The 12,090-nt window shown below is 36.8% G+C and overlaps 1 protein-coding gene across 3 annotated transcripts in view; it reads left to right on the forward strand.

Moving 5' to 3' along the window:
• The window catches only part of LOC136710617 (diacylglycerol kinase beta), a 107,228-nt gene that overhangs the window by 13,014 nt on the left and 82,124 nt on the right, over positions 1-12,090 (forward strand). For all 3 annotated transcript variants that reach the window (XM_066686316.1, XM_066686314.1, XM_066686315.1), the window contains exon 2: positions 5,331-5,700. In XM_066686316.1, the coding sequence (XP_066542413.1) occupies positions 5,634-5,700 (67 nt within the window). In that variant the 5' untranslated portion in view covers positions 5,331-5,633. The remainder of the gene's footprint in view (positions 1-5,330; positions 5,701-12,090) is intronic.

The following is a 12,090-nucleotide window of genomic DNA, read 5'->3' on the forward strand; positions in this document are numbered from 1 at the left end:
TAATTAAACATATGTTTATGTCCATTGCAGTACTGACAGTTGTTGCCATTGAATAATCCGATATTGGGGAATTCATGATGATGATGATGATGATTGTTAACTGAAATAAAAACTAATAAATAGAAACTAATAAAAAATAATATTTAAAATTAATTTATTAATATTTATTGTTTCATGTCACAACACAAGATATGAAACAGACACAGGTTCTAAAAATGATCAGTATACAAACATTTCTTGAATGTGTGTATCTGTGTATTGATGACTTAGAAAGGCCAGAGTGTGGTTTTGGCCTAGTTGTTATCTGCTAATCAGAGAGCCATGTGTGTGTGTGTGCGTGTGTGTGTGTATATGTGTGTGCGCGTGTTATAGCTGCTGGGGGCAGGGAGACTGTATTCAAACACAAACACTACATCTAACAGGGAATGATACTGATCTGATAGCAGGCCACCACTATTATTTTAGCTCATAATGGGAAATGTATAGGTTGAAATTAGAAAAATAAGCAGAAAAATTATATATTTTTTGTTTCCAAAGTGTGAGAACAGAGCAAGTGGAGGCTGGGAACATTACACTTAGAAAACTGTCTGTTGTGAATTGGTCTGTGAATTGAATTATGTATCAGCTAAAGTTAAGCAGAACGGGGCTAGTCATGGAGGTTCTGCAATTCACTGCATCTTGCACATTTAGTTTCCCCTTTTGATCAGCTGTTAAATTTGTTTTGTGGGGTGTTTGAGTTTGTGAGTGTGGAGGCAAATGCTGTTGTACATTCTTTTGTGTTTTAGGTTGTATGGAGTATTCTGGTAAAAAAAAAAATCTAAAGACTAAAGCAGCAAAGCAAGTTCTGCCAATAATCATCGGCATCATCATCATCATCTTTTCCGCTTTATTCACTTCAGAGTTGCAGTGATCTGCCAATAATTCTCTAATGATTATTAAGATTAAATACAAATACAGTCAGAAATAGCCATTTCATAGTCACATTCAGAGAAACTAATTTCATAGAGCAATACTAATAAAAAAAACCTGCTAGATATTTCCTTGGTTATTGTGCTGTGCTGTGCACAATAAGGCGACTGTTCATATTGTGCATGAGAGCACAGAGACAGCTTGATTTAAGCTTACATTATACATAACTGCAGGTGATGTTGCTGACTATTTTACTTTATGGTTTACTGGAAGAATGGACATTTCTAAAAACATGCCTGTTTGATCAGTGTTATTAAAGAACCTGTATAAAATACTGCTTGTTACCATCTGGTGTAAATATACTACTTGCCACCAAATACAGTCCTAGTACTTTCATGGCTTTAGTAACTTGCACCATGGTAATATTTTATCCATTAGAACCTACTTGTTCCAGACTAGAATTTGTAATAAATCTGATATAAGATCTGCACAGCTTTAAGGTGCTCAAGAACTGCATCTGTTCAGTGCCATGGTTATCTCATAAGAATAACACAGTAATCTATTTTTAGCTCTCGAGGCTGGAGCTTTGTGGAGAGAGGAAAATCCATAACTGTTAAAGTCATGAGATGGTTACAAAAATAGCACCCCTCTGATTTATGGACAAATACAGATATGTTAAGGTTAAGGAAAAAAAGGTTACTCCTTTGTAGAGTCATATAAATAGACAGTACTTATTTTTCCAGAGCAAAATATTCACAAGCAAAATAAACTTATTAGTGATCATTTATTTCACCATTTATTTCCTTATGTTTCTTTATGTAATCTGTAGTCACATTTTCAAAACTCTAAACACAATTAGCAAAGCATCCATCAGTTGTGAACTATACCATTAGCACAATTCACGTTGTTTTCACAAAATATGCAGTAAATTAACATGTTTCTAAAATGCTTAAATTTTCTGCAAACACTGCTTTCCCAAAACTATAAATCTTTTTTTTGACTCATTTACAAATGCTTGCACACTGCACACCAGAAATGAAAACCTAATGTTCAATCACCTTATGTTCACCTTAAATACAGTACAAACATCTACTTCTAGAACATCAGCAAGGGAAAAGCTGCATTTCTGAATAAACAGATCAATGCCACATTGAGAAATATCTGATGTAGATGAATCAAACCTGATTCTAAACTCATTCTGAGACATACACTGCTGTTGAAGTGCTGCCAATGACATGGACTCATTCAAAGGGGCTTTCTGGATTTAGTGGTCAGTGTGGGTCTACAACACCATACAGAAGCATACAAAAGAGTGTGAGAAAAAAATCTGGACTGTGCAATTTTGTGTTTTTTTCCCACACCTTCTGTGCCTTTTTTACTGTATTTGTGTATTCATTTTTACACATTTGGGACCAAAGGCCATGCATGTTGTATATTTTGTTGATTCCTGGTAGAAATTTCATGACCCTACACTCCCAGAAAACTGTCACTGTGGTGGAACCTTTTGCTCTCTCTGTGGTGGTTCCCTCAATGGTATATATCCCATATGTTTAGTAAGGGAACATAATTGTATCACAGTCTGTTGTAATTGCAGATTTTAAAGTTGTGTTGAATTGCCCCATTTCATCTCCAGGAACTTTCTTTTATTTGACACAGTTATTTAATGAAATTTTACAAATATTCACCTCTCCTTCTGGAGAAGAGAATGTAATGTAGCTATAGGGAACTGAACTCTAAACCACCTTTAAAGATACAATTACACTGTTTGTACCTTTAGTGACAATGATGTACCCGTACAGTATCTTTTTTCTGAGAGTGTACTGCTATAAACACTTTTACTGGACATGAACACTTTGTTCTCTACCGTACAGTAAATATTAGTCATTCATCAAATGCACACATTTGACACTAAAGCAAAACATGTAGTGGTTTCCAGGAAAAAGTGGATGTCATAACATCTGTTGTTTGCTGGTAGAACTAAAGCATGGAAAGAAACACTGTTTCTGTAATGCCATCAACTGTTAGAATTTTGAGAGTTGATTTGCAGTGATTGACTATTTTCCTCTTGGATAGAAAAGAAGTGCCAGTGTTTTGAAAGAATGACTATGTAGATATGTAGAGAATGTTTTGTTTGAATATTGAAATGCAGAATTGGTATTTAATGAACAAAATGTGGTTTTGAGCAGAAAATGAACTGTTTGGCTACTTGTGTGATGTAGATGTATTGCTATGTTAAGAGTTAGAAAAAGTATCGTAGGTATTGGTAAGCGCTTGTTAGCAATCGTAAAAAACTGTAAAAATTAGTAAACAAGAAGACTAGTGGGAATTCTTTTTTAAGATATCCACTGTGAATCTGTCTTTCTGTATCAGGTAGTGATCAGTGATTCCAAGACATATTACCAAATGTACCATACCATATATCTACATAAAAATAATTCACTGACCCTAGAAAAGAGCTGTAGAGAGGAGTCCACAATTAAATACCAAGGATCTGGATGAAGATCATATTATGCATTCTGTTGCTTCATTCAACCTTATTAAAGAGGACAAAAATAACTTTATTTAACTGAACATTTGGAGTCTCCTCATTTACACTGCACAATGGAGCTGATTAAAAACAATATACACTGAACATTACATTTTATCAGCTCCTAAAAATGCAGAAGCACTTTTTAGTTTTAGTTACAGATTGTGGTTCGCCTGTTTCTCTGCGCACTGTGTACATTGATGGATTACAGGATGATCGTCACAAACTGTACAGTAATCGTTCAGTTACTGTTACTGACCTTACATCTGCAAGGTGGGCCATCGAGGTCTAAGGTGTTTCTAACAGAGTGGACAGTAAGTGGAGACAGTGTGACAAACCCTGAGCAACACTGTTGTGTCCACTTGTAACAGTGCTACACACACTAACACACCACCACCACGTCAGTGTCACTGCAGCGTTGTGAATGATACGCCACCCAAATTATACCTGCTCTGTGGTTGTCCTGTGGGGGTCTTGACCATTGAAGAACAGGGTGAAATGGGGGAAAGAAAGTATGCAGGTGGACTACAGTCTGTAATTGTAGAACTACAAGGTGCTCCTGTGTTGTCAGCGGAGATTATAGGAGAAGGAAGGTGTTTCTAATCCAATAATGAAGGATGAAGGGCACTGCATTTCTGTGAGAAATAAAGAAAAGTAGTTTTAAAAAAGAAAGGTTATCTGCTAAAAAAAACTATTAGGAAACCTTTTGAAAATTTGAAATACTTATTCACACAGAAACCATTATTTATCATTTTTAATAATTAACATTATCTAAATATTCATTAATATCTTTAATAACAGTTACATAATTTCATTCCGACAGAGAACAAGCATTAGTTGCTCTGGTAGTTGTATTTATTTTTGCTGTATTACAATAGGTAGGATTTTCATTATTTATGTTTCATTGTTTGCTTCTTTTCATCTGCCCAATTGTTCAGTTTCCTCTTGTGTTTATCTCACAGGCCATTCATCATTATCCTGACTCGCTTAAGGCAACACGTTTATCAAAGCAGCCCTGTTAGTATTGGATAGACATGCTAATAATGAATTATGTGACTTTAATCAGTTATTGATGCTCTTACATTGAGAAACAGGGAAACAATTATCAATGACCCAGTGTTTCAGTAATGAAGTTTTTAGTTTAATGAAATGATAGGAAGCACCAACAAAACTAATTAGAAATTAAAGATGTTTCAGCTAGTGCTGATCATTTCCATTGTCACTTTGAGCAGATGTGAATAACATCCTGACTACATGCATTATATTACAGTTCATGTCTTACAGTTGCCACATTGGTAAAATAAATAAATAAATAAATAAAAATGAGTGTCCTTATCCTGTCTGCTTTGAAACCGTGCTACCTATACAACAAATACATCATGCCATTTCATAGCACATAAAACTACAGGAAATGGCCTTCTCCAGCATTCTGTAATGCCTCTAACATATATCAACTTTATCACTGATGCTCCTCTTGCTTTGTCTCTGTACAGAGATTTGATCCCCTCTGATAGTCTGCTTCCCCATGGCACTGCTGCTAAACTGCTGTTGATTTTTCACTCTGCTAAGCTTCACTCTCTTACGAGAGAGAGAGAGAGAGAGAGAGAGAGAGAGAGAGACAAACACACACACACACACAGATAAATAAAGATAGAATAGAAACAGAGAGAGAGAGATTGGATTGATTGGAATTGCACACTAAGTACAGAGGCCAGTGTGGCACATGTGATCCAGTTGCTGAGTGGGCCTTTGTCCGTGAAGTTAGATGTTGTATTCAATGGCTCATAAATACTGTTTTTTATTTTTTGTTATAATCTGTTATAATGTTTGTATAATTTGATGCAGTCAATATTTAAATGACCAGGGTGAATTAATTTTCTCTTTGTCTCTGTAGGTCATTGCAGGTCAGAGGTCATCCATGCAGCCTTGCTGAGATATTTCGTGTGAATGCCCCTGATGTGCAAATCCCAGCCCTGACCTGTCACACCACGTCCATTTCACCTTGACTCTGCACTCATTCTCTCATCCACCCCATCCCTCCACTCCTCCTTTCCGGTGCTACCACGTTCACCATCTGCTCACAGGAGGAACCACCATGAAGTCAAACCTGCTCACCTCCATATCCTACTTCAACCGCGGCTAATCATCAGCGCTGACACACACACACACACACACACACACACACACAGCCGGCGAGATGGGCGAAGCAAGCTGGGTGTGTCTGAGCCCAGCAGAGTTCTCCCAACTGCAGCAGTACAGCGAATGTGAGTACAAAACATGAGTCATTCACATTTGAACGTCTCCAGCCTTTAGACTGTATGTTGCTCTATTATGCTCAGGACATTCTGTTTTTAGATTACAGTATTTTAGCTGACAGCTATTCCAAACAGGTTTCCGTACATTTCTGTAAATGTAATTCCTACAAAATTACATTTACATTTACATTACATAATTTGGACATTGGCTTTCATAAAAAGCAAATGTTATTCTTAAAGTTAAATTTGAAACACATAAGAAATAACAGAAAAGTAATGCTGTAAACATGATTAGTTTTATTTAAGAGGTGGGGTTAGTAAATCAGTTTAAACTGTGGTTTTTACAAGTTGAGGTGTTGTTGGGTGTCATCTGTGTCTCAGCCCTAACAAATGCACTGGTGGTAAAATGCAGTATGTACGATATTGTAAATTAGCAGTGGTTGCTTAGCTGCCAGTAAGTTAATGTGTGTTTTACCAGAAATATTTTAAAGTATGGTCATTTTTGCTTAATTTCTCATTGCGTACATACAGGCCTATTTGTCTGAATACATCTGGTCAAATTACATGTTTTGATTCTTTTTTTAAGTGAAAGTAAGTTAACACATTCTCTACAGCAGGGGTGTCAAACTCCTTTAAGTTAATTAATCTCATTGTGTTCTTTTTTGTCAATTAGGCCAGAGCATAAAAAAATCAGTTCAATAGGTCAATAACTCATCAACAGTTCTCTATGAATGTCTTTATTCTACTGTCACTTATCTGACATGTACATTCTCAGTGAATAAATTGATTGAACAACAGTCACTCAGAATAAGGTTAATAAGGTTACTGCATTCTCTGAAGTTTTTTTTTTGATGAACTACTCAGAGGCGGGGCTTCTTGCTAAGGATTGACTGCTTGAGTGCCATCAACATAATATTAATTTAGAATTTGAATTTTATCTGAACACGTTTGTTTGCTAAGTAGAAAATAGTGGATATAAAAATATAATTACATATAAAATGTTAACATAAATATAGGGCAGCACGGTGGCACAGCAGGCTGTCACACAGCTCCAGGGACCTGGGGTTGTGGGTTTGAGCTCTGCTCAGGTGACTGTTTGTGAGGAGCATTCTCCCTGTGTCTGCATAAGTTTCCCCAGGTGCTCCGGTTTCCTCCCACAGTCCAAAACCACATGTTTGGAAAGTGGATTGGCTACTCAAAAGTGTCCATAGGTGTGAGTGTGTGTTACCCTGTGATGGACTGGTCCCGCTCCAGGGTGTGTTCCCAACCTGTGCCCAGTTATTCCATGTAGGCTCCATATTCCATATATATATACACTTACTTTTAATTGATGCATATTATTATTGCTGTTGTTGTTGTTGTTGTTGTTGTTGTTGAAGTGGATTTGGTTTGATTTCAGTCAGGATAGATGTTAATGTGCAGCTTGTTGTGTTGAGTAGATGAATAGTTTTCTGTGTTTTTTTATGTGGTCATTAAGCTCTTAGCTGTTTGAGTAAGTGTGCATGCAGAGCACCTGTTTAAGGTAATGCACCGGTCAATATGTAATTTGAGGATATTTCACTACGTGTAAATGTCCCTGAAACATGGCCTTGGAGGCTTTTAGAAGGCACCGCTGGGAACACAGTCCTTATTGACAGAACGTATTGATGCTGTGCTAGAGCCCTGTGTGCCGTAATTCATCAGTGGCATTTAATGCTCTTATTGATGTGAAACATTTAATAACTTGCAATTATATTTTTCTAGGTTTTTGTACCTGTATTTTACATATTCTATATTTTCTTCATTTAGGACATCTGTCCTGAGTATTTTTAAATAATTATTATAATATTAATATTAATATTAATATTTTTGTGTGCTTTTGCTGCCATTATAAAATCTTGTTTCTCCATTTTTTATGCAGACAGCTTTTTATTGTCCTGTGAAAGTACCATTTAAGCAATACATTGTTTTATTTCAGCAACAATGATATGTTATAAGCATCATAGACACACTTACCAGACAATTAAGGACAGATGCTATTTAATAGACCTATTCATTCATTGTCTGTCCTTATCCAGTTCAGGGTTGCGGAGGGTCCAGAGCCTACCCAGAATCACTGGGTGCAGGGCAGGGACACACCCTGGAGGGGGCGCCAGTCCTTCACAGGGGTGACACACACTCACACATTTACCCCTTTGGATACTTTTCTTTTGAGTCGCCAACATGTGTTTTTGAATCGTGGGAAGAAACCAGAGCACCCAGTGGAAACCCATGCGGACACGGGGAGAAAAAAAAGAGGAAAAAAGAACAAATAATAGGAGCAGACCATTAAAATCCCATAACAGCTACTGACTTTTTCCATCCTTTCTCTTGGCTATAAACTGATTATATTATCAAATGCATGCATTCTTAATTTTTATATTAAAAACAAAGAAATCCATATTTATGATGGGTATTTAAAGCATTTCAAAATGTAATTTTAATGACTCCATGAAAACTAACATGACTACGTAAGCAATGTCTAAGGTCTTGTGGTTCAAGGCCGATGACCATGAAGGTCTCAGTTATTGCGGCTCCAACAGCTGTCCTTCTATAGAAACAATAAGCCTCTATATGTCAAAGAATTTTTAAACCTCTGAAAGAGGAGAATGTATGTATTAATGGATGTGTTGTGACCTGTGTGCAGCCTTACACATGCATTGGTAATACTGAGGACAGGTTAATAGCACTGCGGTCAGATAGCTTGTTGTTCTGTAGTCCAAACAACTGCGGGCATAACCCACCAGAAATCCTCCCCAACACAGAAACAAAACGTCCCGATAACTGCATTCAGCATAATATCTTTCTCCCCTGAATAACACCGACCTACAGAAACATCTCCATGGCCTTAACAAATGAACATCATGGCATAGACAACATAAAAAAGAAATCTGAAATCCACGTCCTGATTGGAGCAAGCCAAAGGCAACTAGAGAAATCTTCATAGAGGTTAATAAAGAGAAACCTTGAGAGAACCCAGGCTCTCAACTCAACTCAACTCAACTTTATTTATAGAGCACTTTAAAAAACACCAACAGTTAAAACAAAGTGCTGTACAAAAGATGTTTATAAAACAAACTAAAACAAAATAAAATAACCAATAATGAAAAATAAATAACTTAAATAAAAACAACACTAATAAAATTAATAAAAGAAAACAAACGTCTCATGCTGAGTTGAAAGCCAAGGAATAAAAATGGGTTTTAAGATAAGTTTTAAAAACCGAAAGTGAAGAAGCCTGCCTAATCTGTAATGGTAGGCTATTCCACAGTTTCGGCGCAGCAATTGAAAAAGCTCTATCTCCTCTGAGCTTACGTTTTGACCTCGGCACCTCCAGGAGCAGCTGATCAGCTGACCTGAGGCACCGAGCAGAGACGCGGGGGTGTAGCAGCTCAGAGAGTTAAGGTGGGGCGAGTCCATTTAAAGATTTGAAAACAAATAAAAGAATCTTAAAATGTACTCTAAAATGCACAGGCAACCTGTGGAGAGAGGCCAGAATGGGAGTGATATGTTCCCTCTTACGTGATCCCGTTAAGAGTCGGGCAGCAGCATTTTGCACCAATTGGAGACGTCTGAGGGAGGACTGGCTGACTCCAAAATACAGTGCATTGTAGTAATCCAATCGGGATGTGATGAAGGCATGGATTACTGTTTGAAAGTGCTCGTAAGAGAGAATTGGCTTCACCTTTGCCAGCTGCCTCAGGTGGAAAAAGCTGGACCTAACTACTGTGCCTATTTGGCGGTCCAATTTAAAATCACTGTCCATCTTAAAACCCAAATTTAAGATAGTTGGCTTCACATACAAAGTCAAGGGGCCCAGATCAACTGGAGGGGCTTCACAGGGACCACTGGGACCAAACACCATCACTTCTGTTTTTATTTTTAGTTAAAATGTAAAAAATTTAAAGCCATCCAGTCTTTAATGTCATTGAGACATAACAACAGTGGTTTAATTGAGAAAGCATCTTTCTTCTTTAAAGGGACATATATCTGGCTGTCGTCAGCGTAACAGTGAAATGCAATGCCCTGTTTTCTCAAGATAGAGCCCAATGGGAGCAGATAAAGTGAGAAAAGGAGGGGTCCTAAGATTGAGCCCTGTGGAACTCCATATGATAGGGGAGCTGAGGAGGATTCTGAGCCAGAAAAACTCACACACAAAGTTCTGTCCGTCAGATAGGACCTAAACCAGTCCAAAGCACTCCTCGTTAGGAGAACCCTATCCTTTTCAGGGTGATGCTAGATGCAAGACCACTGTGCCTGTCGTAATAGTAATTAAAATGACTAAGTTGATGGAGTTGTAGAAGGAAGAATAATATATTGTTGTGGGGACATTTCCAGTCAGTTTTATACACAGTTCAGGTATTATGTTGAATCCTATATTTCTCGTACATCTGATTCGTCTGTTATGTAATGCCATTGCCAGTACAGTGTATGTGTTATGTATGTTTTCATCCCTCAAACTCATATGCATGCATATTCAAATAGAGAGGAAATGTTGTTTTTGAATGTTGTCTAGAAACACCATTCAGAATCCCCCCTCATCTCATCATAGTGACAACAACTTTCCACACAACTATTTGTTGCTTTTCCAAGTTTGCATTTTATTTTCTTACTCAGTGGAGAGAATGTAGAATACTGTTTGTCAGACCAAAAATATTTGACCCAGAAAAGAGAAATGATTAGAAATGATTGTTGACTCTGAGCAGATGGAACAGAGATGATGTCATGACTTTTTCTATCAGGAGAGGAGGCAACTGCCCTCTTGATTTACTGAGTTTACTCCTAGTCCTTAGCATCAGCTCTCACCTATTTTTTGTGTTATTTATATCTCTTTAAAACCAGGATTATGGTTGTTATTATTCTTAGAATATAGTTCAATTTTTCTGTGTTCTTTACAAAGGAAGACACTCACATTTCTTTAGTAATAAATCAAGTTTTTGAATCAGTCTTAATCAGGAAGTCAGTGTTTATTTGATGCACTGCACTTTTACGGGTTATTTGGATTGTGCCTTATTTAAAAAGGAAATGTTGTTAATAGTAAGACTTCTACATTTTGTGTTTGTGTGAACTAGCGAGGAGATAAATGAATGGGCCTTTGGTGAAGTTAGTTGTAATCTCAAACCAAGAAAAGGTGTTTCCTTTTACAATGAATAAATGAATGAATGAGTGTTAATGTGTCAACATTCATTAATTTTTTGTAAAGAAAAAAATAAATATATGAATGAATGGATATTGAAATGTACACCAAAATTCATTCATTCATGGTAAAGCAAGTAAGTATTCAATTTATTATAATTAACATGTATGTTTTGACACGTGTATATATTAAAAAATGACACTATTACATATAATTAAAACTATAACATAAATTTCATATTTTAAAATGTCTTACATTTTTGACTGCATTTTAAGAATATATTCTATTAATATAGATTTGGCTATATCTTTAATGAGATTTGTAGCAGAGCAATTATCAAGTAATTATCAAGGCTAAAAATTTGTTTAAAAAATAATAATTAGGGTGGTGTGGTGGTACAACAGGTAGCATGGCTGTTACTAAGCTTCAGGGTCCCAGGGTTGTGAATTCTGTTCATTGTCTGTGATGAATTCTGCCTTGGTCTGCATGGAGTTCTTTAAAATGAAATACAGTTAGATTTGGTATCATTATATCACATTATATAAAATATAGAAAACAATTACATTTGAATTCAGCACTGTTCTACTACATTACTTGTAATCCATATTGTGTCTGTGAGCTTTGAGAAGTAGGTGTGTGTGTGTGTGTGTGTGTGTGTGTGTGTGTGTGTGTGTGTGTGTCTGTGTGTGTGTGCATGCGTGTTCTCAGCTAGGTGTAAAAGACTGAGTTTTGATGCAGTGGTGTAGATAAACACTGAAATATATTTGTCAGGTCTCTCTAATGAGCTGCTAATGGGATCTGACATTCACTATTATGCAAAAATACAAAAACACACACAGGGCTGTGGCTTTGGGAAACTGTTTCCCACACACAGAAGCAAACTGCAGAGACAGGTGTGTTTGCATTTTGTAGTAATTCTGTATTTTTTTATTTTTACGGTAACCCCAAGTTGAATCTGTTCAGAAATGTATGTGCATCTCTGTTATGGCACTGAGCAATGTGTTAGTCCTCAGCTTATATTTGTTCCATAGTTCTATCTGACCTCTGACATTTCACAGCAAAGACTGTCATTTACATGGAACTGTGACCTGAAACTAAACAAACAGCTCATAAATCTCAGCGTCAAGTCCATGCAAGTGTGAGGTCACTCTTTCCTCTCACATTAACCACAAGTGTGCTTTGTCCAGGAGTTTATATGATGAAGGATGACTCATTTCTGCTTAGATTAAGGAGGAGGGTGGGCT

The sequence above is a fragment of the Hoplias malabaricus genome, chromosome 12 (assembly GCF_029633855.1).
Source record: "Hoplias malabaricus isolate fHopMal1 chromosome 12, fHopMal1.hap1, whole genome shotgun sequence".
Classification (NCBI taxonomy): domain Eukaryota; kingdom Metazoa; phylum Chordata; class Actinopteri; order Characiformes; family Erythrinidae; genus Hoplias; species Hoplias malabaricus.